Source organism: Populus trichocarpa, chromosome 13 (assembly GCF_000002775.5).
Source record: "Populus trichocarpa isolate Nisqually-1 chromosome 13, P.trichocarpa_v4.1, whole genome shotgun sequence".
Classification (NCBI taxonomy): domain Eukaryota; kingdom Viridiplantae; phylum Streptophyta; class Magnoliopsida; order Malpighiales; family Salicaceae; genus Populus; species Populus trichocarpa.
In genome coordinates, this window is record NC_037297.2 from 4,531,444 (window position 1) to 4,559,204 (window position 27,761).

A 27,761-nucleotide genomic window follows, 5' to 3' on the forward strand; every position below is an offset into this window, starting at 1 on the left:
GGCACTTCTTCGATTAAACAATGATCGAAGTCATCATTTGGATTTATCACCACCAACGCAATGTGAAGAAAGGTCGCTTGCCTTTCACCGCCTCATCAGGCTTAGCATAGAGTGGCGACGGTGCAGGGCTTGGAGTTGGTGCCAAAGATTGCACAGTTATAGCAAGCTTTTGACCAAATTCACAGTGCTTGCCCACTCCACAAATATACCATTTCTTTCCTGGACTAGCCAAAACAATGGTGTCATCTCCACTAGTTAGAGCCCTATCTGCCGGCGGAATAATACAGTTCTGGAATTCAGTTCCGTTCACTTTAAACACGTTGTGAGCACCAACGGGATATTTGAAAACTGCAAAATCCAACCACAAATATTAATATGAAGCACTGAATGATAATAGTAACAGACAACTCTCGTCGAGTCAAGCATGCTAGTTGTTCTTATAGAAGAATTATACATAGGAGGGTAATGGAGGATGATTTTACCAAGTTCGTCACCGACAAGAAAGTTCTTGCCCGCAGCCCAGGCATGATATTCAAACCCTAAGGTCCATCCACTTTCGTCCCCAACTATGTACTCTGTTGCCAAAGTTGTCATTGGAACAATGGCAGCTATGAGAACAAAGATCGCCAATACACAACGAGAAGCCATGAGAAATTAATGTGATAGCTCTGGTTAGTTTTCCTTCTGATTAACTAATGAGGCTGAGGGGACACTTGCTCCAAGGACATGAAGAAAGAACTATTTATAGAGGCAAGTGCAAGGATTTGAGGCTCAACACGGCCGAGGACGGCACTGTGGGTCTACGGCCAGATAAAGGGAATTAGTCCATATCGAAAACACTATTGAAAGAGAGTGTAAACAAAGCTAGGAGATGATTACAACATGCACAAATTAACATACGACAATCTTGGGTTGTGTGTACTGTTACCCCTGCTCTATATTTTTTATAATATAAGTGTTTCTTTGGAATTATGTCCTAAGATATTTTTTAAATAGTTTTTTATTTAAAAATATATTATAATAATTTTTAAAGATTTTTTTTATATTAGCATATCAAAATCATTAGAAAACATTTAATTAAATATTAATTTGATATATTTTTAAATCAAAAATACTTTTAAAAAACAATCAGAAATACAAGTAAAAGAACTCCTTTCACATATGTAAAAACAATATCACACTAGATTGGTAGCATACAATGCATCACGGACCAAACCAAACCTTTTATAACATGAAAAATGCTCAGGTGATGGCAACATTTTTAAAGAAGAAAGAAAAATTTTAGTGTCGGGTCATTGACTTGACTAGATTTAATAAACTCGGTTAATTTAATAATATGATAAAAAGACAATGATAATAGATAAATTGAATAAAAAAATTGGCTTAAGTCAATTTAGGTTAACCCGCAATCCGACACATGAGATCGAAATAATCTAATAAAAAAGAAAGAGAAAAAATTAATGAATCCTAGACCTAATAAATCCAAGATTGAAAGATAAAATTAAAAAAATCAATTGTAAAAAATAACTTTTTAAAAAAATCTAAGTCAACCCGAGTTAGCCTTTCAAACCTATGACCCCAATCTTGAGGTCGTGATTACCCTATAGATGGCAAACACGAAAAAATCATGAAACCAAATTCTTGGTCAACAAAATATTGAGGGATTAAATTGAAAAAAATAAATAAATAAGACAAAATAAATAAATAAGAATAAAAAGAATGAGAACCAAATTTGATATAAAAATAAAATCATATGTTGAGAGATGAAATAAAAAAAATTTAATTAAGAAAAACATTCAAAACAAAATAGATAACAATTAAAAGAATGAGGATAAAATCTAATAGAAAAAAAAACTAAAGATGAAATTGTAAAAAACAAAATCAATTTTAAGAACTATCTCAAATAAAACAAATAGAAATAAAAAGAATAGAGACTAAATCTGATAGATAATAAAATTATAGGAGGGTAAAATTAAAAAAAAACTAAATTTATAAATTATTTTAAATAAAACAAATAATAATAAAAAGAATATAAACCAAATATAAAGAAAAAACAAATCGAAGAATTACTTTAAAAATCTAAAGGGTCAAACGCAAAAATTAAAGATGAGATATAAATAAAAAAATATCATCAATATCAAACTGGAGGTCAGTTAAAGTTAAAGTGATACATGTTTTAACATGTCAAGTGGCTTAATAAAAATGCTTTTTTAGTCTTAACAAAATTAATCAACACCACACCTTTTAAACAAAGTTGTTAAGAGTAAAATGGACAAGCGAGTCCAACCAAGATATCTATTAACCTACCATCATACTGGTTTGATTATGCTAAATGGATAAAAATTGATTAAGGGTTTGTCGAAGAGAGTTGTAGAGTTTACTTTTCAAAATATTTTTTACTTATAAATACATTAAAATAATATTTTTTTTTATTTTTAATTTCAGTAAATCAAAACTATCTAAAATAAACAATTTTTTTTCTACATTCTCCCTGTAATAATAGCATCACAAGTCGCTAGAACCCTATAATAAATACCAACTCCTTGCTTCTAGCAATGGGTTTTAATTTAGTTCATTAATCTCAAAATAACTTTCTTTTCATGTAGTCACACAATATATAATATCTTTGCAAGCATGTATATATATATATATATATAAGGAGAATTTAGTGAGACTGTAATTTCTTTTTGATGTTTTAATATTTCTTTAAGCGTTTAGCATTTTTTATATTTTTAATTAAAAAAATAAATAATTGGGAAAATGATTTCATTTATCTTTAGAAGTTCTTGAAAAAATGCCGGTATCCCTATCCTAAACTTCGGGCTCATGGGTGTATAAATTCTTAATTCATGTCTTGATTTGGTTAAAGCCTTAAGCCTTTAACATCTTAAATTATAAATTTATTAGTGACCAGATTTGGGCTTAGCCCAGTTAAATACGGACCAGGTTTTAAATGGCCCAAGATCCTTATTTAAGAGGAGAGGAGAAAATGAAAAACAAACTAACTCCACCCGTCTTTAAGTTTAAAACCTGGAGAGAAGTTGCGGCAAAACCTTGGAGAAGAGAATATTAATGGAGTCGCACAATTTTTGTTAAATCCCAGTATTAGTTATTACCTTAATCTTATCATTCATAGCCACTAAATCTACGGGTAATCTTTTTTCCATCAAAGCTTCATTAAACTTCTTATGTTTTACAGTATGTGTTATTATGTTTTCTAACAGTGGTCTTAGAGTATGCTTGATATGTGATTATGATTTGTGGGTTAGTTTTGTTAACATTTTTTTGAAGTGGGTTTTGATGCTAAATTGTTTTTAGGTTTTATTTTTTTGTGTAAAAGAGGCTGTTATTGTTATGTTTGGATACAGAGAAAAAAAAACAAGAGAAAGCAAAGGCCTAGTCTTTTGCTGTTCTTGTGCTACTTAAATTTCTGCAAAATTAGAAGTACTTACTACTCAATACAGCTGAGTTGTGTGCTACTTAAATTTCTTCAAAATTAGAAGTAATTTCTACTCAATACAGCTGAGTTGAAGTGTTCGTCCGGTTATTTTTTCAGAATGATTTATTATTATTATTTTGCAACCAACCATAGATTGCGAAAATAATCTTCTTGTTTTTTAGGTCTGTTATAGTTAAGTTAGTGATGGAATCTCCTGAGTGATTGATTTTTGTACGAGTAATTTTAACTCTGTTTTTCTCGTTGGGTGTGGAGAAGCATTGGGAACCAATTTCTTTCTTCGGAGCCATTTCTTTTCCCTCCCCTCGGAATAGTGCTTCGCTTCCGGTTCTTCAAAAGAATCAACTGACTTCTCCCTTCGTCATTGACCTGGGGAAAAGGAAATTCAATGATCAAACAAATAAGGACAATGAATCTCTTTCTATACTACTAAATTACGAGATCAAGACTCAAGTACATAAAGGCAGGCGATGACCTTTAGTAATAATAATTATAGAGAGGTTTTTTTTTAATTGATTTTTTTTTCTTTCTTTTTGCAGATTATTTGGTGGACATTTAATTTGTAACCATGAGTAAGTCCTGATTAAACTTGTTTTGTTGTATCGGTTGATTTTTCTTCTTCTTTGTTTTGTATGATTTATGATTTACAAAATGGATAATTTGGGTTTCATTTTGTTGCAGGGTCAGGGCCTGATGAGAAGACACGCCGAGAAAGGCGAAAAGAAGATAGAAAAATGACAACGCAGAAAAAACATGAATCTTGGGTTCAACATCAGGTATTATAGTTTAAGCAGTTGCCTCTGTAGTTTTTTTCTGGTTACAGTTTTTTGTAATTTATGGCTTTATAAATTTGTAGCAACTGTGATTCTTATATGATGTTTACAGCAATTTAAAAAACAGAGGAGAGCTGAAGAAAATAAGAGAAAATTTGGAAATTCAAAGGCAAAATATGTGAACAAATCAAAGAACTTGAAAGAGAAAGAAGATATGCAAGAAGATGCTACTAACTCGAGGAGAAATCAGAGTCCAGAGGAAAAGAATGTGCCAACAAAAATGGAAAGGAAATTGGGCTTGTTGGGACATAGTGGTTCTAATGCTCCAAAGACAGTGAAAGAAAAAAAGGGCATGAGGAGGAATTTGAAAACGAAGTTTGAAGAGTATCTTGAAATGGATACGAAAGATGCTTGTGCTGAAGAAGATTTGGAAATGGAAAGGAGACTTGCTAAGAAACTCAAATTAAAGGATGGAAAATTGAAGAGGATGGATGATGAAATGGACATGTTACTCGAGGGAATACCATCTGTGCTTGATTCTTTTGATAAAGGGGAAGTCCCAGATGCTAACCAGTTTACCATTGAGGGAGTTGAGGATACAACTTCTGATAAGAAACATAAGAAGAAAAAGTCTTTGAAGGAATCTTCAGAAGATGGGAGTGAGGATGTGACGGGAGCAATTTCTGAGCTGCAGGAAAGCTTAGGTGCAGAAGTGGGGCTTGAAGAAGGTGCCAGTGAGACACCTTCACATAATAGAAACAAAAAGAAGTCGAAGCGAAAGCAAGACATGGCAGGAGACATGACAATTGGTGTATCTGACCCAGCAGAGACCCATGATGCGGAGGCCGTGCTGCAGGAAACTTCTAAGAAGGCGCCTGCAGTGGCCAGTAGTATAAAATATGTTGCTCCACACTTGAGATCTCTTGCAGGAAATGAATCAGAAGAATATATTCAAATCCGTAGACGGGTCCGAGGTACAAAATCAAGCTTTCATGTAAAGTTTTGGCTAAACCTATGAATGCAACACTTTCTAATTTTAAACCTGTTCCAGGTCTACTGAATAGGCTATCTGAATCCAATGTGGAATCAATTACAGGCGAAATGGCTACCATCTTCCGTGTATGTTATAATTTTCCTTATGATTTATTGCTTTTATAAGCAATTTTTTCATGGTAATGCTGATCAAAAACGAAAAGAAAAGACCTTGTACATGATATGTTTGAAAGCCTATGAAACAATAATTGCTGCATATTGACCTAACAATATATGGTCCAGGAAACCTGTGCAGACAAAACATTGCTTGCTGGTTAATCTGAAGCATTTTCCTAATTTTTTTTATTAGTTTGGCCATTTGGAAATTATTTATCAAATCCGGAATATTTTAACACCAGTTTCGTGTGTAAGATATTAGTGAGCATGGCTTATGAATAACAACTTGAACACTTTTATTTAATTTGTGTGCAGTCCACTATTCGCAGTGTCAGTACTCAGATTATCATTAATGAGGTGTTGGCAGCATGTTCTGGTGGTCCTCGTGGCAATGAACAGTGAGTGAATTTATTTTTCTTCACATTTATATCTCCTTGTCTCTTTTTATTGAGCTTATTTTTTAACAGAACTTGTTTCATCTAAGCATAAATTCCAAACTAGTTGGAGTTGGCTGCCTGGATCTACTTCCTCCTTTCTACTTTTTTCTTTTTTTCATTTTTTTGGGTGAACTTTCTGTAAGCAGTTGTGACTATAGATTGTAGAAGCTATAAAACTTTACTATAGTAAGGTCAAGTAAATTGTTGACTAATGATTTCTTATTTGCTTTGTTTTTCCTTCTTTTTTTTTGCTTGCTTGTGCAATATAATTCATACGCTCATCTGTGTATCAATGTTGATAAGCTTTTTTTTTGTGTTCGCTTGGGTTAAATGTGTTTTCTTAAGCTATTTTTGGCTCTTACATGCCATATTGATTGGAAAAAAAAAGGATAAAGAAAGAAATACATGAAAGTTTTGCTCTATGGGAAAACAATTCTTTTCTTTGAAACGAATTTGGAACTATACTTTTTGTTATATAGATCCACGTATGCTTCGGAATGGGTGTTTGTGTACCTACAGAAAGCTTGCAAGTTCTTTAGGTCAAAAGATGATTGAAATTTCTGCAGGAAATGTATTTTCCGAATCAACTATATTGTGGATTATTTTAAAGTATCTCAAGAACTGCATTTGGAAATAATAGGATACGTACAAGTGCATCAGTTTTATGCACCGGCATGCTGTCAGTGATGAGCTTCTTTCCTTTGTTTTCCTTGTTTTGGCCTGGACTCATCTATGAATGACATCCAGATGACAAAATTGTTTTGATAGCTATGCTCAAATTCTATACCTTTCTGGGATGACTTTTTTCTTCTTCTGGTAGTTAGATTTTATATGTACATTTGATCAATATGGTGCATGTTTGTATATATATGTCTGTGGCAATTTCTCCTTCTCTATTTTTCCTGGAATCCTTCTCACTATTGAACTTAGATTGATTTGGATGCCTGCGCTTTTGTGAAGGTATGCTGCTGTTTTTGCATCTTTTGTTGCTGGCTTGGCTTGCTCTGTTGGGATGGACTTCAGTGCAAAGTTCATGGCGTTGCTAGCTAAAGCTTTTGAGGTGCATACACCCTTTGAAAGTACATCATTAACGTTGAATTGTTGAACTGATTTTTAACTGCTTGAAGATTAATAATAAATCATTCAAAGTTTGGGGGGGTGCCATGGGCTCCCCACCATTCAAAGTTGATTCTGGGTTTTATATATATAACATTTAGGTTTAGCAAACATATATTTATAGGTCCATATCTGTCTTTTCTCCAGTAAATTTCATTTTTCATCACTTTTATTTCAGAAATTAAATCTTTCTTTGAGCAATGACCCTTTCTGTTTGGTATGCAGGATGAGTGCCTCAAAGAAGACAATATTTCCTTGCGTAATCTCACTCTTCTACTCTCCTATTTATGCATATTTGGAGTTTGCTCAAGGCAAGTAAACTAACTTTATTTATTTATATGCATATAATTTGCTTATAAATATAAATCTAAATTCTATTTTTAACTCACTTCATCTTTTAGGACTCAATGCAGTAAATAAAAAAAAAATCAATCACACCATCTCTATAATAAGCAAATGCCTCCTTTTCTCCTGTAGTTGTTGGAGTTTTTCATAAAAAGGTTAAAAAACGAAAAATTGTAGTAAAATCTAACACGGGTAAAGTTTCTATGCATTATTATAAAGACATGTCACATGGCTCCAGTTGCTGAATCTATTGATGAGAACCTCTTTTTGGAATATACACATAAGCATATATGAATTAGTTTGAAGGGCATGATGTGCCTATCGTAACAAGTTAGGTCTATGTTAATTGGAATTACAAGCGTGTACAATTAAAAAAACCACATTAGTTTCTCTCAACAGAGAGACATTTTAATTGGCAATTCATTCTCTTTTGCTGTAATGGCAGTATTCTTTGTGGGAAAATGTGTTAAATGTAATAATGAGGTTATCAACTTGATGGTATAGGAGCCTTGGTTGTTGCTGTTTCCAATAATGATCTTTGTGTATTTGGCAACTGCGACATTATCTGCATTTGAATACATGGCTAGAACCATCCTTGCGTACAAAATAGTTGCATAATGCTTGTGTTACTCCTGCCCTCATATGTTGTTGTCTGTTTCATCAGTTTTTAATTTATTTGATGAAAATAATATATAAGCTAATAGCATTAATTCTGTTGATGTTTTGCAGTGATCTGATATATGACTTCCTAATCACGCTGAGCAAGCGTTTGAGAGAGATTGATGTCTCCACTATCTTGACAGTTTTAAATTGTAGAGTCTTTCAACCCTTGATGTTTACAATGTGATTTTCACATTTGTCAACTATTTATAATTCAGTTTTGATTATGATTTAAGTTCTCTCTCCATGAAGCTTCCACTTTTTGATAAGGAACTGCATGTCAATCACTTTAATATTCCAGTATCATATTCTTTTCCTTGTTTACATCAGTTATCATCTTCCCTATGCAATCTGGCTGCAGTTTTTGCACTGCACTGATTGATTCTCCGTGGTGTTAAAAATAGTATGACGTCACCACTTCTGTGTACTAATTTAGTAGGATCTGTTGCCCAATTAATCATGTTTAACATGCCATTACTGGCCGTGTAGGCTGTGGGATGAAAATAAGGAGTGATGATCCCACTGCAATGAAGAACTTCATCCAGAGTGTACAGAACAGAGTGAATGAGCTGAAGGCCTCCTCTGTTGAAGGCCAGGCAAATATAAATGGAAAAAGAGTAAGCTTTTCATGAAGATCTCTTTTGATTCTGCAATTTTTGTGGTCAGTTTAGAATTATCATACATGGTAACTTTTGCAGATGGAGTTTATGCTTGAAACCATATTTGATATCAAAAACAACAAGAAAAGGCCCAAGGAGGAAACTGCACCTCATGCGCGGATAAAAAAGTGGCTACAGAAGGTCTTACTAGTTGGACATTATTTTTCTCATTTCAAGTTCTTTATTCATGTCTCTGATTTCAAATCTATATTTCTTAACAAGACAACCAGTTAAGTCAATCAGGAGGTTATTTTATAATTTCATATTAACAGTGAGAGGAAAGAAGCAAAAGGAAAACAAAGAAAAGCATTAATTTTCATATAAAACAAGATCGGGCTTCTTGTTAAAAAAAAGTTCTGTTAAACATTAAGATATCCTTTTTCTTGGTTGCACTTACAGCAATTTTTAGAGTAGTCTTGTTAGTTGTGACATTGAACTGCACATGTAAATTAAGACGATGAGATTCTTTGTTCTTATTCACACGGCGTATTCCTTCTTTCCCCCCTTTTTAATGGTTTTCTTGATGTCTCAGTTAAGAGTTGAAGAAATTCTTATTAGAGGGCTAAAATGGAGCAAGCTGCTTGATCCTGACAACAAGGGCCAGTGGTGGCTGTCAGGGGGTATGGCTGCCAAAACAGATAATGTTCAAGAGGTTGCCAATACGATTGACAAAGACGTTCTGGAAGCCCAAAAGATGCTACAGCTAGCTTCCTCACAGAGGATGAACACAGATGCCAGAAAAGCAATCTTTTGTATAATAATGAGTGGTGAGGACTACATCGATGCTTTTGAAAAGCTTCTGAGGTTGGACTTGGTTGGAAAGCAGGTTGGTATCTCTTTGCTCCCCCACCAAAATGCTCTTCATTTCCTTTCCTCCCTCGTTTCATTTATATGATGTATTTTGTTTTCATGTACAGGACAGAGAGATTATGCGAGTTATTGTTGAATGCTGTTTACAAGAAAAGATATTTAACAAGTATTACACTACCCTGGCTTCCAAGTTGTGTGAGCATGACAAAAACCACAAATTTACTTTACAGGTAACCCTTGTCCTTTTCATGATGAAGTAACAAGGAACCTATTCTACTCTCTCTCTCTCTCTCTGATTGTGATATGGGATATGCTAAAAAACAGGGAATGTAAATTTAGTGCAAGATCCATAGTTTGTATGCATAAGCTTTCCAGCTTTGATTATGTAAAGATAATCTCTTTTTACCTGATATAATTTCACAGTTTTGCATTTGGGACCACTTCAAAGAGCTGGAGTCAATGCAGCTATTAAGATCAATGCACCTAGCAAAATTCATAGCAGAGATGGTTGGCTCTTTCACCCTCTCTCTTGCAGTTTTGAAGAGTGTAGAATTAAGTGATATCACACAGCTAACCCCAAAAAGGATCATGCATTTTCGTATGCTGTTTGAGGCCTTGTTTGAGTATCCTGATGAGGTTATATGGAACTCATTAACACGTGTTGCTGTCTCCCCTGAGCTAGAAACTCTCCGTCATGGCATTGAGTTCTTCATCAGGGAGTACGTTGTCAAAACTAACAAGGCCTTTGCAAACAAATTCAAGATTTCAAAGAAAGCCCTTAATAATACTGAAGGAGTCCTCATGTGAGTTGGAGAAAATGGTTGATCTTCTTGGTAAAGGCCAAATTTTGTAGTTTATTTTTTTTCCCTGTAGCCTGACTTGGTTGCCAGATTTTATTCTGCCAAGTACTAAATTACCATGGGTGAAATGATGTAAAACGCTAGCAATTTTATTATAAGATGACAGAAATCTTTTCCCTTCTATTATTTTTAAAGAGGGTTCAATATGACCATTTCCTAATACAACTTCTGCTTTGTTCTTGTCAATTAACAAGCTGTTACTGGTATAGTAGTATTTCCATATCTGTTGATATCTCTATTAATTCCTATGGCGTGTCTAAGCATTTGGGGAAACCAGTGTTTTGGGATGATGCAGCAGGGGAAATACAACCACAGAAAACAGGGTCCGTGCAGTACATAATATGCCATGAAGACGACAGTTATAACCTTGAGCTCTGAATACCAAAAGAGGAAGCTGAAATTCGTTACTTCCTTGACTTGTTAACTTGATCCTAATTTGAACCTTTTCAAATGCTCAATTAGGGCTTCGCTAGCTTCAAGCATTTAAATAATCTTCATTTTATGAAATAAATCAGGCAAGACATCTATGACCATATAAAATGGTAGCTGCATAGTTAAAAAATCCCACAAAATGCCTCCATTTTACTCCAAATAGAACATATCCCACAAACGGCAACAATGCACCTTGTAAATCCTAATTGCCTTATTTTTTAGTACTTGTAACCTCATAATGATTCAACATCTGACATATGGTAAAGATTTTCAAAATAAGCAATGTAAATCTTACCATCACATTTAACGTTTTAGCATTATAATGATGGATAGAATGACAAATAAAACACCAATCATAAGCTGAGAAGTCATTTAGTATTAAGTTACTAAGAGTTAAGTCTGTCTACCATTATCCTGATTACTGGGGGTGTTATGCCACGATTCAAAATAAAAGGTATCCACCATTCACATTTAGAGACCTACAGAATCTGTGCAAATAAACCATAGGCACCACTCCTTGAATAGTCAAACATTTACTGACTCGGTTGAGGTGGTATCTTCACCGCAACCCAATTGCCATCGCTGATGGGCAATACAGTGGTGCCTGAAGGATATGTCACTGTGGCCCCACGTGGATGAACAATAATCCTACTTTGACATGTCGTACTCCTTCCAACAAGATGCTCGATGCTTGAGTTTGCAGCTGAACTAGTGGAGGAATCAGAAGGCAAAGAAGATGAAGACAGGTCATGCTTAGGCAAGGAAGAGATGGCGACGCCAGATAAAGATGTAATGCTTGTCACGGCTGAAACACTATCTTGCCCTGAAGATGCAATGAAGGGATGACGACTTCTAACTTCAGAACACGCTGCCAACAATTCAAAAGGTACATGCTGAGACATGGATGCCATTAAGATATCATGAGAGCATGTGTAATTTGCCTACGACAGAAGCAAAAAATACTTCATGTCGAAGGAACTAGAATGGCAAGCGCATGCAAATTTGTGTTCAGTGTCTACACATAGATGGGAATCCTAATATCACAAGCCTAAAGGTGCCTTTATGTAGAGAAATGGGTTCTGTTTCTTTACATTTTCATTTTTAAAATATTTTTTCCCTTTTACTTTTCATATAATATTTTTATTCACCTTGAATTGAAAGGAAATGCAAAAATAGTGTTCATCTATTGAAACCACTAAACGATTTCTCTGGAACCAAAAATCAGACAAAAAGCATGAAAATATTAACCCACTAGAACATAGGAACCAGTGCGAAAATGAAAACCCTGCATAAAAATGTTAGAAAGTTCTGAAACTAAAAGTAGTTTTCTATTTTTAAAAAGTTGTCCATCGAGTTATCCAAGTGACCACCCCTTCTTCAGTGGAGAAGGTCTCCTGGCCACCCATGGGATATTAGTTATAAAACAAGTGGAGAAGGTCTCCTGGCCACCCATGGGATATTAGTTATAAAACACTATTAGTTTATAACTTTTTGTTTGTTAATCTAGTTTCACATTTAATGCTCTATTTGGAGGTATATTTTATTCATGTCAAATAATCTGAAGTACCATGAAGAGGTAGCATGAAGAGGGAAGCTTGAGTTATTCTCTATCCCGAATTAGTGACTTGTACTCCAAAATAGTGAAAACACTTGAATAGCTGTGCACTGTATCATATATCATTTATATGCATGCACACATCTACAACAAATATGTATAAACATATAACACACACCACCCCCAACTCATACATGCCCCATAACCTCCTTTAAGCACCATTCAATCTTTAGAAATCTAAAGGTCATATTTAAAGCAAGTTCTTATATTGAAAAAGTTCTCTGATTAGCATCAGTGTGGATGGTGCAAATGAAAAATGCTCAACTTTTACAAACACATCTTTCAATGGTGTCCCTCCATATCAAATATCTGAAAAAGCTAGTTTCAAATCTAGATGCTTTCAGATTTAGTTTTCCACAATGTCGGCAGAAAGCATTAGTTCATGGTTTTGGAGACAATAATGAACATGCAGAGAGGAATTATTTAGTATAATATGAAACCATCTTCTAATAACTACTAATAGAAGAGCAAAATGCTTGGAATTTTAGAAAAATTCACCTCTATCCTCCTCATCTTGTTCACTGGGCACAGGCAATTTAGGTTGGATGTTTTGTTGAAGATATGCAGTGAGATCTGCAAGAAGGCTAGGAGTTGAGAACTGCAGAGCTTCATGTCCTTGGTGAGCTAGAGAGTGACACGTAGTGCTTTGAACAGCTTCCTGGACTTGGCAAGCAGGGGTGAGAAGTGTAGAGCTCTGAGGAGCTTCTTGAAATTGGCAAGCAGGGGAGAGAACTGCAGGGCTCGGACTTGAGTTGCCTGACCAAAAACCAAGCATTCTGATCAAGCACTACAATAGTATATTCTTTACTTCGTAGATGTTAAATTTAATAATTTTTTATGCAGCATCTCTATTTTCTCTGCTTTGTAAAAAGCTTATAAGAACTATGAAGCGTGTCAATTTAGAAGGTATCATTAGAATGTCTTCATGCAGCTAAGTTACTCAAGGATGTTTGCCGTGAAGACCAAAAGCTCGTTAGACTGTCTCTCACTGAATCTTTGACTTCAACTTTTCTTATGTCCCTGTGGTTAATAAATATTCATGTCCCTGGCCCAAACCTTACTGTAGTTTTACGAGAAAGTCCATCACAAAAGAAAATGTCATATTGAAGCATAAATTGCACCATTTATGGTTTCGTGTAGGAAAGCATGCCATTTGTCATGGTTGGTTGAGGTTAACAAAATCAAGAGGAAGCAGAGGCTGGATAGAACCTTCCTACCCTCTAAGTTCTTTGGATGATGAAAAGAGGAAGAGAAGATGTAGGAGGTATTAAACTAAATGTTATGGACAAAATAACCACCTGTTACAGGAATTCGTGTTCTGGTCAAAGCTGGATAATAAACAATTTCCTCTTCCTTTTTCTTGGGCCCTCGAAATCCATTTTGAGGGATTGAAATTGTTGGGTCCAATAGAAGCCTCTTTTATCTCCTGCCATACCTTTCCTTCCAAGATCCAACCAAATGGGAGAGGGGGGCTTTTGTTTTCCTTTCTTCTACTCCCCAACCATAACTTTTGTTTTCCTTTCTACTACTCCCCCAAACATATTGTTATTACGATATCAAAGTGGAATTCTCTCATCAAGGACTGGTTTGCAATCTCAATTCTACGTCCTAAGAGAGGAATCACAAAAGGTTTCACAGAGAAGTAATCCTCTACTTAAGTACTAGGCTGAGAATTTGAGTACAATATATGAATCTTGCCACTTAATTTATCATGAAAATCAAATGATTGTTACCATAGAGTTATGAACCTCACAGCATTGAAATAATTGTTGACAAAAAAAAATCCAGGTTATAGAGAGTGGATTCCTGTACTAATTAATTGGATGCCTAAAGCATGCAAGACTAAATAATACATAAATTAAAACATATAATAAACAAGTATGCATGTACATACGCTGTTTTAGAGCTGTGTAAGCAGTCTTTGCTGCACTCATCTCTGCTTGCTTCTTAGTTTTTGCTCCTTGTCCTGTAAAAATCTCTCCTTCGATCTCCACTGTTGAAATGAAAGTGGGTACATGAGCTTCACCAGATTTGTTTGTACTATAAGTTGGCAAACCACAACCTTCTCTCTGAGCCAGTTCTTGTAAAAGATTTTTATAACCAGACTCATCCTAAAAAGAAAATAATAAATTACATAAAGAAGAGTAATCACATCTCTAAAAGATACAAACACAAAAACTGCATGCACAACCAGCAAATTTCTGCATCTCACAATGAATTGATAACAATGACCATAAATAGGAAACTAACCTCTTCAACTCCATTTGGCAACAATGACATCAATGCAGCTTTTGCAGCTGCATGTTCAGCTTTGTTCAATGTGGAAAAATATTCTAGACTCTCAAAGGTTTGTCCATTTACTGTGACCTTGCACTTAAAGCGACTAGAATGAGGAGGACCCACCCGCTCACAGGAATACACAGGTAGAGCAAAATTTCTCTTTTGTGCATAGGTTTGCAGCTGGCTCTTAAACAAACGCTGCATATCTATACGCCAGGAGAAAATTCAGATTAATATGTCCCACAATGACTTGTCATGAAAACCCAAGATAAACAGGTGCATTATTTAAGACAAAAATAAGGTGATTCAACACTGAGTTTCCATGGTCAGGTGATGCTACTGCCTTCTTCAATCAGAATTCAGCTACTCTTTTCCTGTAATAACTTGGCAACCAACAGGGCATCAAATACAAAATCCCCTCCTTTCCCTTTTTACTACACCATAAAAACCTATAAGCTACTGTAAGCTACTGTATGAATTACATTATCCCATGCCCGGCCAAACAACAATTTAATTACATGCAGCAAATCTTCAATGGCCACGTGAGGCACTATTGAGAGCAGAGTATTCAATAACAATAATAAAAAGAAAAAAGAAAACACTGATAAAACAATTAAACCAGAATTTTTTTATGTTTTCCTCCATTTTAATCCTTTTGAGATTTGGAGAAAGAGGGAGAGTCCATTCACCACAAGTGTTGCTGGAAAGCAAGAGTTGTGATCTAAAGTATCTTCATCAATCAACAATTTTGTAAACTCTGTGATACATGGCAGCTATGCCATGCGGGCATGGTTTGTGTATAGTTTCTTTCATTTTTCTCATTTCAGCTCACATCATTTCTAGGAATTTTTTTTAATTTTTTTGTGGATTTTTTTAATAAAAAAAAAGTAGAGAGAGAGGGTTAAGTCAGAGCTATAGAAAAAGTTCAACCATTCTAAGACTCGATTGTCAAGAGAAGTAAAGGAACAGTTTTTGAAATCATAAATACTCAAACCTAAAATACAAATCCAAAGTACAAGTAAAAGCTCAGTCAGAAATAGAGCAGACCAGCTGTGGAGTAGTATAACATAGAAAGCCCATGAAGCTAGACATCAAACAAAAAAATGCTGCCTAAGTACATCCATCAGAAGAAGACAACTAGATCCATGGCTATTTGATGAGGAATAACTATTGAAAGTTTTCCAATCCAAGGAAAAAACAAAATAACTAACCTTTTTCCTTTAGGAAAGACACTGCAACAGCTTTGATATTTTATAATCTATGTGGATCCACTTAATACTTTTGAATCTCATGAGGCTCCACATATACAAAAGATACAAACTGTTGCAAGTTTACAAAAAAAAAAAAAAAAATTGTCCAATTTCCCTTGACTGTTTTCTTGACCCTTTCTTCATGATTGTCAAGTGTTATCCATTAATTCAGCAATTTCACATTGCAATCACAGTTGCAATGTCCCATCCCAAGCAACGCATAGCGGTCATAAACAATGCAGGTGTAATGTTTAAAATTTTGCGAGTCAAAACTAGGTTTTCAAAAATCTCACTAAAAATGGACAAAAACGATACTTTGACAGCTATACCTAATAAATGTATGCTTGCCTCAAAAATATCAAAAATCTAAAAGTTAACCAAGAAAATTGATTCAAAAAATTAACCCACACACACAAGCAATTGAAGATATACGCAGATCTATCGAACCTAAAAGATAACCACAAAAATTGGTTCCAAAAATTAAAACATGCATATATGCCCACACACAAGCAATTGAAGATATACACAGACCCATCAAATCTAAAAGATAACCAAGAACATTGATTCCAAAACTTAACATACATAACAACACACACAAATAACTGAAGATATGCATAGATCAAGCAAATGAAAAACTTTAAAGCAGTAAAGCAAAAATGAATACAACATAAACGAAGGGATTTGATCGATATTTTTGTAGAAATTGTGTACAAATAACATTGTTGAGAATTTTACCTCAAATTTCCAAATCAGGATTTAGAACCTTATTGTTGAGGTATGAAGCAATTGATTTTGATTTATATTTAGTGAATGGTATGAAGCAACTGATTTTGATTTATATTTAGTGAATGGAGTAAAGTGGCTTTAGAGATGGTTATTGTCAGTGAAGAGGAAATGTGTTCAAAAAGTGTTATCGCTGCTCAATTAACTTGTTTCCAATGGCGGCGGCATTACAATCATTATGGCCACAAAAGCTGTGAAACACTATGCTCCATTCCAAACAGGCTATCAAACCCTAATATTGGACCGTATTACAGATTACAATTTATTATGCACCCTCCATATATGGTTATAATAATAAACAGATTTCCATTAAGTTTTGTTTAAAAAGAGACAAGCATCACAGACACTTGTGAGTATCTGACACCATTGAGTTGGGCTATGTGTGGATTGCAAGCCCCATGGAGCCAACCAGGCTATCTGCAAATCAGCTCGAAGGTGTCAGACACTCACACATGTTCATAGAATTTACTTTAAAACGATTCCACCAGAAAAATTGCATGGCAGCAACACAGGGAAAACCATAAGAGGGGAGTGCTAATGAAAATTAAGCTGCAATGTGAACAATATTTATTTATTTTTACGTTAAAGGAGGTTTATTATTTAAGTTATCTTTCAATGTCAAGAGGAAACATCAAACCAGACAAAACTAATTGCTTTATTACAGATATCATACATAAACTGTTTTCACACCTGCACAATTTAGAGAGAAAAGGCTATCATTTCCATAATGATTGGTTGCCTATTTAGAATGCAACTATGACTATAAAGCACATCCAACTGACTCCACTCCAGGATTAAAAAGGGCAAGAATAAATTCTCTCACCTCCGGAACTCTCGTCATTTCTGGCAACCGTTGTGGCTTCATTCACCTGAGGAGTTTGATTTGCATTTTGTGTGTTTAGTTGCAATGACCCTCTGAGAGAGAGATGACTATTCGCCCTAGTGCTTACACTCAAAGAACCTGCAGCAACTTCAGTAATCAAGGTAGCCCTTGTAGCACAACAGTAGTTTCTTGAATGAAAAGAGAGAGAGAGATCATTTTTGAATTTGGTAAACTAAGAAATCTCATGTGTGTTAAAACATTACATTGCTTGCAAAACTTGGAATGCGATTTGGTTCTAAAGTGTGGAGAATTTGACTTGCCAATACATTTGATATATATATATATATATATGTTTTTACTTCAATGCCTCCATCTTTCAATTTAGAGTGCAATAATAAATGCACCTGTAATTATCAAGCACATCCAACTGACTCTAGAAACGGAGCATGATTGTGTTAAAGTCATAGTAAATCCAAAAAGGGCAAGTATAAATTTGCTCTCACCTCCGAAACTCTCGTCATTTTTGGCAACTGCCAAAGCTTCATTTATATGGGAAGTTCGATTTGCATCTTGTGTGTTGAATTGCGATGTACCTCCAGGAGAGAGACAAGTAATCGCCCCAGCCCTTTCACTCAAAGAACCTGCAGCAACTTCGATAAGCAAGGTAGCCCTTGTACCATAAGGGTAGTTTCTTGAACTCATGCGGTGTAAATAAGCAGAACTAGAATGATAATAATCACATCACATCAATGATTTATCGTAAGATTCAAGGTCACGGGCATCAACCAATCAATCCATCCTATTACCATGGGAATTAATTAATTAATCTAAAAAAAATATACGAACAACAATAATTGAATGCTATAATTTACAGAAGAAACTAGAAACATTATCATGGAAGCATTCATTTTTAACCAAATACTATAATTTACAAAGGTCCTTCATCTCTCTAAGCCTTAAGAAAAATAACCCTAAAAAGTCTTTAATCTCTCTAACACGTTGAAAATAAAGCGACCAAAAAGGAAGAAATGAACCGTTGCAAAACGAATTCAACAAAACTGTAAATAAAAAGAGTTACTGATAATCACCAGAGACGGGAGGGGAGGGGGAGGGGGAGGGGCGAGAGATGGAGAAGTGCTCGTAAGCGAGCTTAGCAGCGTCGTTTTGAGCTTTCTTGGAGGTATTAGAGGGAGATGGAGAGTGAAAGGAAATGTTATTGACGGTGACAGTAGCCAAGAAGCGAGGGTTGTGAGCTTGTCCTTGTCTTGATGATTCGTAGGTGGGCAACTCCCAAGCTCTCTGTTGGCAAAGTTCTTGAAGCTTTGACTTGTACATTGTTTCTTTGATTCTTTAGTTAAGTAGTACAGGACATCGGAAGACTACTGGTGTTTTTTTCCTATTGCCTGAGACATTGAGAGTTGGGTGTTATATATAGTAAGTGGCTTGAATTTAGTGTTGTCTTGTAGTTTTCCTTGGAGAGATTGGTCGGATGGTCGGATTATGAATCATCCGAGTAAGATACAACTGAATCTTTTTCTTTTTTTTTTCTTTTTTTTTTATGTTTCAGATAATGTTTAATGTGTTTTAAAAATATATTTGACTTAAAAATTATTAAATTATTTTTTTATAATATTCCACGTGTTCTAAGACGTTATATTCCCTAGAAAATAGTAGAAAAAAGGGATTTTACATGTTAATAATTAATTATCTTAATTTCTAGTTTTAATTCAACTTTTAGTTTAGGCATATCTAAAAAAAAAAGATCTTCCATATCTCTCCTAATTCAAAGTGCGAGCTGAGTGAACCACCTCACTTCTCTAACAAACCTACAAAAGCATCCACATCATTTTTAGTTCTTAAAAATGGGTTTGTTTTTCAAAAAAGTACTTTTGAAAATTTTATTTATGTTTCAAATTATTTATTTATTTTAGATCATTTTGATGTGTTGATATTAAAAATAAATAAATAAATTATAATTTTAATGTGTTTCCAAGTAAAAAGTACTTTGAAAAACAATTATTATCACAATTTCAAACACCACCTTAGAAGATACATTAAACTTCGAAAGTCAATTCCTTCTTTTTATAGAAGGTGTATGGGAGTGACGTACTGATTGTTTTTCAAAGTATTATTCGCTCAGAAATGCGTCAAAATAATATTTTTTATTTTAAAAAAAACTATTTTTGACATCAACATTTCAAAACAATAGAAAATATATATAAAAAATAAGTTTAAGAAAACAAGTCAAATTTTTTGGAAATGTCATTTCAAACATGTTCCTAATCGGGCATAATCAATTGCAAGATTTTGATGTGAAACTAACACTAACTTGCTGAGTTTAGAGAGTGTACTAGCTATCTAATCTGTGCTATGCCACATGTCAGATAATGTTTTTCAACAAGAACAATTAGGTTTTTTTAACATCTTTTTAACATAATAAAATCATAACCGTAAATAAAAAATATTATGCATATATTTAATTAAATAGATTAAGAACTATTTGTGTCAAAAATTAGAAAACAATCAAGTCATTAATGATAATTAATAACTAAACTATAAAAAATCAAGAAATAAATGCGAATCAAGATATATGATTTCGCAACACAATCATTTACCCGATTATGTTTAATGAATGTTTTTATTAGAATTAATTTTTTATTTAATCAAATAATAATAGAAATAAACACACATAAGATATCAATTAAATGAAATCAAAAGAAAAAATATTATGAATGTTGCACATGTTAGAATAAAATGTTATAATTATATGTGAGAATCAAGTAAAAACCAAACGATATTTAACCAAAGAATAAATTGAAAAATTAGAAGATAGATGTAAATGTAGATATTTGATTTCAAAACATGAGTCATGGACTCGATTGTATTTAATAACATTATTTTTTAAAAACAATATTTTATTTAATAAAATAATAAAAAAAGCAAGCATAGGAAAACAATTTTATAAAATTAAAGAGAAAAAAATTAAGTGGAACTACACAGAAAAAAAATATCTCCTAAGATAAGGAAAACAAATTTAAACATATTCATAAACTACATAAAAATTAAATTATATTTTGTTAAAAAACATCATAAAAATTGTAAAAACTAAAAAAAATCAACCAATAAAAAGCCCACACAGAAGGATGAAATTGAAAGAGCAAAAAAATTAAAAAAAAAAATCAATAGACCCACAAAATGAGGCTTGGGCACTCGAGCCAGGCATGGGTGGCCCAACGCGCTTGGGTTGAGTTATTTATTTTATATTATTTTTCAAGGTACGAACCCCTATTTCTTTGAAAAAATAAAAGCATGTGGCAGGCAACTCATCACCCGCTGGGCCAATTTCATGCGAGCAGAAGGTTGATGGAAATTCAGGTCAAGGGTTTTTCCCCCAAAAACTCAATTTTCAACCCTTTGTTTTTACCCAAAACATTTTATACACTTTGACAAACTTATTTATGGCCTAAAATAACCTAAATAGCAACCCAAAAACCCGAAATCAAAAAGTTTTTAGAGTTCATATCTACTATTTTAGGCGATGGAAATGACAGAATACATAGGTGAGACTCTCCTCATCAAATAGAACTCATTGACACCAATATCAATTTTTTTTACAACCTAAATTGGTGTTAACCGAGACTTTCTCTTTCTACTATCAAAATTCAGTGAATTTCTCCCTCCTTCAAACGAGGGACTAAAAAATAAGAAAAATAATGTTTTGGACCAAATTGAAATTTTAAAAACCAAAAGGGCCAAAAGGAAAGAAAATAAAAGGTATAAGGATCAAAATGAAATTTTTACACAAACTTTAAAGGTGCCACCAATTTCTCTTGCCTTTTCCACTTCAATTGTCCATCTTTCAATCATGTCCTTTTTCAACAAATCAGAGCAAATTAACAATCAATTTGGCCACAAAATTACTAAATTAAGAAGAAAAAAATACTTTCATGATCAAATTAAAAAAATCATTATGTGAATTGTGAAGGGTAAACAATGGCGTGGGGAACAATATTTTCCCCACTCCTTTTAGAATTTATAATAATTATAATTATAATAAATGAATTTTTTTTAAATCATTTCAAGCGATGAGAAGGAAAAAGAATACCTCGAATGAAACTATACTAAGATCGATCTTTTTCATGGTCTAAATCGATGTCAACAGAGACTTTATCTCTCAACCACTAGAATCCAACAACTTTCTCTGTCTTCTCTCACACTAGATACTGAAAAATAAAAAAAAATATAATTCTAAGTCCGACTTAAAATTTTGAAAACCAAAGGGACAAGAAAAATGAAATTAAAAAATATAAGGATCAAAATAAAGTTTCCGTGTAAACTTGAAGATGCTACTAAGTTTTCCTTTCTTTTCCACTTCTACTAAGTTTTCCTTTTCCACTTCTACTAAGTTTTCCTTTCTTTTCCACTTTAATTCTTTATCTTTCAATCCTATTCTTGTTCAACAAATGAGGGTCAATTGGCCATGAAAAGTTTGAATTGATAAGGAAAAAACTTTAATGACCAAATTAAAATAAAAATCACTCTAACAATTCACAGAAAAATATAAAAGAATAAACACATAGAAAATAATATTTTCCTAAGCCTTTAAGAGTTTGTTATAATTATAATTATAATAAACGATTTTTTGGAGTCTGTGTGTTACTTCCCTTGACAGTAATTAAGCTACAACTTTAAATATAGCTTAACGTTTAGTTTATTAAATTTGTTTTCTTTAAATATGGATTTCAATTCATAATTTATTGTATTTCATCGAATGTGTTCTGTTCGTGGCAAATTTACTTGGTAAAAGCAAAAGCATCAATCTAAAACTTTATATTTTGAAAGATCACCTCATTGCACAAATTGGTAATGACATTCCATTAACTTTCATCATAAAGTACATAAGTAATTTGAAGCCTTTTAAAGAATTGAATTTGGAGAACCGAAATCCAATACGGAAAGAGAAAAAAAAAAAAGGAGAAGAAATCATAGATTGCAACCAATAGATAAGGGTTGATTGTACTCCAACATCTCCTGATCGGTTCACTTGGCACTGGCAAGTTGGGTGCGGAGGAGCTTGGCAGCATCAACCATGTTCTTGAGAGCTGGCTTCACCTCAGAGTACTTGCGAGTTTTGAGTCCACAGTCAGGGTTAACCCACAATATGTTTGTCTCAAGCACTGCAAGCATCTTGTTGATTCTATCAGCAATCTCCTCGGTTGATGGTATTCTGGGAGAGTGGATATCATAGACACCAGGACCAATTCCAGCACCATACTTCACTCCCTCACGGAAGACTGAGAGAAGCTTTTCATCGGAGCGAGAGTTCTCGATGGTGATCACATCAGCATCCATGTCGATGATTGAGTGGATAATGTCATTGAAGTTGGAGTAGCACATGTGAGTGTGGATCTGCAGTAAATAAAAAAGTTAGTTCACTACATAAATAAAATGCAATAGGAAAAAAGACACCAACTTGAATTTGAGTTATGAAATTCCAAGTGAAGTGGAAAACAAACCTGGGTGGTGTCCTGTACGCCACAATTGGTGATCCTGAAGGAGTGGACTGCCCAATCCAAGTAAAAAGCTTGTTCGGATTTTCTAAGAGGCAAACCCTCTCTCAAAGCAGCCTCATCGATTTGGATAACAGTGATACCATTCTTCTCAAGATCCTCCACTTCATCCTTAATGGCCAAAGCAATCTGGTAGCAGGTCTCAAATCTGAAAAAAAGGAAAACGAATCACTTATTGAAACTATGAAATATAAAATGACATTTTCCCTATCTTGCTCCTTTTATTTTCAATACCTAGGTTGGTCATTTCGGACAAAGGACCAGTTGAGTATGGTGACAGGGCCTGTAAGCATTCCTTTCATTGGGCGGGAAGTCATGCTCTGAGCCAAAGCGGACCAGAAGACAGTCATCGACTTAGGGCGACTCACATCACCATAGATGATTGGTGGCTTCACACAGCGAGAACCATAAGATTGCACCCAACCATTGGCAGAGAACACAAAACCTGACAATTGCTCTCCGAAGTATTCGACCATATCATTTCTCTACAATAATGAATGACCACACAAGTTGGATGTGTACAGGATTAGTAAATTAATATACAAGTAAACTCTAAAAAAAAAGAGTTTTCTGTAAACAAATAATGTTCCCTAGATTTTTATATTGTATGAGTGTGTGAGCGTAAAAAACTAATTTGATGGGGAGAAAATCACCTCAGGCTCTCCATGAACCAAAACATCAATATCAAATTCCTCTTGAAGTTTGACAACTTTGCTAATTTCCTTCTTGATGGCTTCAACATAATCAACTTCAGAGACCCTAAAAGAAAATTCATGAAGACAATCAATAAATGTTTTTTGCCATAATACCACACAAGTAGGAAAAATATGAAAATTATCCTATGACTCACTTTTTGGCCTTGTATTCACGTCGGACTTTCCTTAGTTCCATGGTTTGTGGGAAGGAACCAATTGTGGTGGTTGGGAGGATCGGAAGGTTAAGCTTTTTCTGCTGAGCATCAAGTCTGGCACTAACATTTGTAACACGACGGTGATCAGAACCCTTCAATGCAGCAGCCTGAAAAGACCAGAAAAGCATGTTAAAATAAATATACAAGGATTTTAGCAGAGTAACCATGCTTGAAAGCATCCACATGAAAAGAATCCAACAAAGTACTTACCGCCTTTTGAACTGCCTCATTGTTGACACGTGGGGAGGATTTCCTTGAGGTATGAGCAGCAACATTAGCAGAGAAGAATTCCTGTAAAATGAGATTGGCGGTTTAATAAGATTTTTGAAAGTATAAAATAAGAAAAGAAGTTGGTCAATCTAGCAACAAATGCTTCATAGTTGTTCAAGTATGGATAAAAGGAAGAGACCTCATCCTTTTCACCGGCCAAAGCCTTGGCCAATGCATTTACTTCGACAACTTTCTGGGCAGCAAATGCAAGCCATGATTTGATTTCCTTGTCAAGCTTGGTCTCGTTGACAAGATCAACAGCAGTGTGGAGAAGAGAGCAAGAGGTGGAGACTACAAGCTTGTCTGTGTAGATAAATCATGAATGAGTCCGTGTCATAAAAATATTTATCATAGTGCCAAAAATGCATGCAAAAAACAGAAGAAAAGAATAGGTACCTTTGCCTACAATGCCCTCAAGAGCTACGAGGGTGCTGAGAGAAGCAGCAAGATCATTGGCCCAAATGTTCCTTCCATCAACCACTCCAGCAAAGAGATATTTTCCCTTGGGGAACTCTCCCTTGATCAAGTCAAGGGTCTTGGTTCCACGAACCAAATCAAAACCGAGTGCAGTAACACCCTTCAAAGAGGTGAGGGTCTTGTATTGCTTGGCAGGAATATCAGCGAAGTAGGTTTCAATGAGAACGTTCAAGCCAGATACAGTTGACTCCAGTTCAGAATAGGCCTCGGTAAATGCTTCCAATTTGTGAGATTCAAGATCCATTACAAGCGTAGGCTCATCAAACTGAATCCAGGATGCACCGGCTTCTTTAAGCTCTGAAATAACCTCCCTGCAAATAATAATAGAACAATTACACCTATAAACATATAGAGGACCAATAAATCAAAAAATCAGAGTATACATATAGAACAATTACTTGTAGATTGGAAGGATTTTTCCAAGAAGGGAGAGAAGAGAAAAAGTTTTCTCAACACCCTTTGCAGGTTTGGATAGCAACAAGTAGGAGACTGGGCCAATAAGGACCGGTATTGTGTCTACTCCAAGCTGGGTGACAGACAAAAAAAACAATCAGTTTATAAAGAATTTGGCAGGCGCACTCAAAAAATTCATACTAAAAAGCACGCATAATATCATGATGAGTATAGAATCTCCAACTTCCATACCAGTTTCAGACTATTCTAACAGTTCCTTGACCTTAAAAAAGACCTACCGAAAAGATATTGAATTGAATCTATCAACATTTCAAAGATGTTTTGAGCTAAGATTCTAAGCACGATTGAAACCGCATTTCCTAAAAATTTGAATTTTTTTCTTAAAATTAATTTTTTTATGTATTTGGATCGTTTTGATGTGTTGATATAAAAAATTTGATGTGTTGATATGAAAAATAATTTAAAAAAAACATTATTTTGATGCATTTCTAACCAAAAACACTATGAAAAACAACCACTTCCAGACTCCCGAACACCCACTAAGATTAAAAGCGGAGCAAGAACTATGTGCATGCAGCCATGCCTTCACTCCACAATTGATGTATCATGATTATTAGATATCAAATTCATTAATCTACGAGCTATATATCAAATTTATTAATATACGAGGTAGTATTATGTAGAAAAATCTCGACAAATAAAAGGTAGAACCAGAGCACTTACTGCCTTAGCCTCCTTGTATTCAGTCACTGCCTTGTGAGAAGCATAAGAGAAGTTGACATCAGGACCCAATTCAGGGACAATGAAATGGCTGAATCAAAACAGAAGCAAATGGTTCAGTAAATTTTCCTTCTTTTTCCTTTTTCCAGGAACAATATTTAAAAACGCAATCATCATATCGAATGGCAGAACTAGTTACAATACCAAAGTACGTGATGATAAGCTATCACTTACTAGTTGGTGTCGAACCACTTGGTCATTTCCATAGCAGGAACAGAGGCATTTCCTCTGGCCATGGAGAAATAAACATCGAATCCAATCTCACCACCATTCCAGCCATATCTAGGTGGAACAGCGCCGAGCATAGCAGTGGTGTCGAGCATCTGGTCGTAGTAAGAGAAGGTGTTGCTAGGGATGTATTTGATCCCAGCATCAGTCATCTGCTTCCAGATGGATTCCCTGAGATCAGCTGCAACTTTCTGCAAATCCTCGGCACTGCTCTTGCCATCCCAGAAAGATTCCAATGCAAACTTGAGCTCTCTCTTGGGGCCCATACGAGGATATCCAACAATGTGTGATGCCATTTTTCTGTTTCTTATGCCACACAAAAATCAAGATTCAGTTTTTCTTGATCCAAACAATAAATCTTAAACGGATCTATAAAGATTAAGCTCTGAAATAACAATAAAGGAGCAAAAACTAATCAGATCCATTACACAAATGAGCAGTTTTGATTTGAACTTATTTCACCTATTTCTTGCAAGACGACAGATCTAACACTTAACACAGCATATGAAGAGAACACATCAACAAAGAAACCCAAATGCAATTAACTGTAATTGTGTGTGAGGTTTCCTCAAAGATTGGAACTGTATAACCTTCTTGTCTGTTTTTTTATCATTTGCTCTGTAGACAATAAGCAGAGCATACATTCATTTTAACTTTACTTCTTAAACACCACTAACTAACTACTACTCATCAGATCCAATGCAACAAGTAAAAGACTCAGTTAGAATCAGATCAACAGAACGAAAAAAAAACGATGAAATCAGACACTGCAACAAACATGATAGTACAGAGCAAAATCAGTAGAAGCAGAGTACACTGACCAGATCTTTTTAATGAAAAAGAGAACAACGTAATGAGAAAAAGAAACCCAAGAAGAGCGAAACCAAAAGGGGTAGTTGGTGTATGCATGAGAAATGAAGGAAGAAGAGAGATAAAAGGAAGAGCAGACATCAGCACACCTTACGGAGATACAACAGCAAGGGTAGGGAGACTGGTTCCTCTCTTCCTTTGTTAGAAAATATATAGAGACAGAGAGAGTAAAACTCGACACGAGAGATGGTGTTTGAGCTCTTGGGTTATTTATAGAAGGGGAGGGAAATGCATTGTGTGCTGGGCATTGATGTGCGCTCAGATCTCATTCTCATATGTGTTTTTTTGACTTTTTTTTTTTTTTTTGTCTTTTACTTTAATTTTCTCAAGGTAGATTTAGAGCTCGTAATAATAATTGTTTTTAAAATAAAATAATATTTTTTTTATTTTTTAAAATTTATTTTTAATATTAATATATCAAAATATATTAAAATTTTAATTTTAAATAAAAAAATTACTATAATAATGATTTTTTAAAAAAGTAAAATAATATTTTTTATTTTTAAAAATTTATTATATCAAAATGATATGGAAATATTAAAAAAATTAACTTAAAAAAAAATTATATTTTTTAAAAAAATATTCATAAAACACAAAAATAAATATAGTTTTCTTTTTTTTCTTTTACCTTTGGTAAATGTTACGCGCTATTTTTGGAGCTTGGATGGCTAGACACGTGGGTGTAGTTTGGTGGATCTTGTGGGTCCATGACTGAATTTTCTAAAACCGGGTTTTTTTTCCTTCCTTTAGTTATGTTATTCTTGTAGTTATACCTTTTTTTTTTTCACCTTCT

The 27,761-nt window shown here is 34.3% G+C and overlaps 4 protein-coding genes across 10 annotated transcripts; 1 reads left to right on the forward strand and 3 right to left on the reverse strand.

The window, feature by feature from the left end:
• Nucleotides 1-46: 46 nt before the first annotated feature.
• LOC7482363 (blue copper protein) lies at nucleotides 47-648 on the reverse strand. The gene is made up of 2 exons (XM_002319671.4): nucleotides 483-648; nucleotides 47-348 (listed from the first exon to the last, which is right to left on the reverse strand). The coding sequence occupies exons 1-2, from the start codon at nucleotides 646-648 to the stop codon at nucleotides 47-49; spliced, it is 468 nt and encodes a 155-aa protein (XP_002319707.4).
• A 2,350-nt stretch (nucleotides 649-2,998) lies between these two features.
• On the forward strand, nucleotides 2,999-10,431 carry LOC7489688 (uncharacterized). 2 transcript variants are annotated; one of them, XM_024583173.2, is made up of 14 exons: nucleotides 2,999-3,151; nucleotides 3,997-4,029; nucleotides 4,139-4,233; nucleotides 4,343-5,204; nucleotides 5,282-5,349; nucleotides 5,695-5,777; nucleotides 6,777-6,876; nucleotides 7,158-7,243; nucleotides 8,007-8,089; nucleotides 8,427-8,554; nucleotides 8,636-8,737; nucleotides 9,129-9,422; nucleotides 9,514-9,636; nucleotides 9,830-10,431. In XM_024583173.2, exons 2-14 carry the CDS (start codon nucleotides 4,026-4,028, stop codon nucleotides 10,211-10,213), a joined length of 2,412 nt encoding a protein of 803 aa, XP_024438941.1. In that variant the 5' UTR covers nucleotides 2,999-3,151; nucleotides 3,997-4,025; the 3' UTR covers nucleotides 10,214-10,431. The 2 variants fall into 2 exon arrangements, with proteins under 2 accessions (XP_024438941.1, XP_024438942.1); XM_024583174.2 differs by having other exon boundaries at nucleotides 4,358-5,204.
• Nucleotides 10,432-11,054: 623 nt separating this feature from the next.
• LOC7489689 (double-stranded RNA-binding protein 1) lies at nucleotides 11,055-18,902 on the reverse strand. 5 transcript variants are annotated; one of them, XM_052446261.1, is made up of 7 exons: nucleotides 18,538-18,898; nucleotides 17,953-18,090; nucleotides 17,450-17,587; nucleotides 14,564-14,799; nucleotides 14,208-14,424; nucleotides 12,812-13,069; nucleotides 11,055-11,566 (listed from the first exon to the last, which is right to left on the reverse strand). In XM_052446261.1, the coding sequence occupies exons 1-7, from the start codon at nucleotides 18,782-18,784 to the stop codon at nucleotides 11,232-11,234; spliced, it is 1,569 nt and encodes a 522-aa protein (XP_052302221.1). In that variant the 5' UTR covers nucleotides 18,785-18,898; the 3' UTR covers nucleotides 11,055-11,231. The 5 variants fall into 5 exon arrangements, with proteins under 5 accessions (XP_052302221.1, XP_052302220.1, XP_024438946.1 ...); XM_052446260.1 differs by having other exon boundaries at nucleotides 17,450-17,596; nucleotides 18,538-18,895; XM_024583178.2 differs by having other exon boundaries at nucleotides 17,953-18,099; nucleotides 18,538-18,895.
• Nucleotides 18,903-22,300: 3,398 nt separating this feature from the next.
• LOC7482366 (5-methyltetrahydropteroyltriglutamate--homocysteine methyltransferase 1) lies at nucleotides 22,301-27,222 on the reverse strand. 2 transcript variants are annotated; one of them, XM_006375845.3, is made up of 12 exons: nucleotides 27,058-27,222; nucleotides 26,045-26,398; nucleotides 25,814-25,901; nucleotides 25,075-25,202; nucleotides 24,596-24,987; nucleotides 24,339-24,502; nucleotides 24,140-24,220; nucleotides 23,870-24,036; nucleotides 23,673-23,778; nucleotides 23,254-23,504; nucleotides 22,966-23,167; nucleotides 22,301-22,858 (listed from the first exon to the last, which is right to left on the reverse strand). In XM_006375845.3, the coding sequence occupies exons 2-12, from the start codon at nucleotides 26,392-26,394 to the stop codon at nucleotides 22,490-22,492; spliced, it is 2,298 nt and encodes a 765-aa protein (XP_006375907.1). In that variant the 5' UTR covers nucleotides 26,395-26,398; nucleotides 27,058-27,222; the 3' UTR covers nucleotides 22,301-22,489. The 2 variants fall into 2 exon arrangements, with proteins under 2 accessions (XP_006375907.1, XP_024439332.1); XM_024583564.2 differs by having other exon boundaries at nucleotides 26,045-26,404.
• Nucleotides 27,223-27,761: the final 539 nt, after the last annotated feature.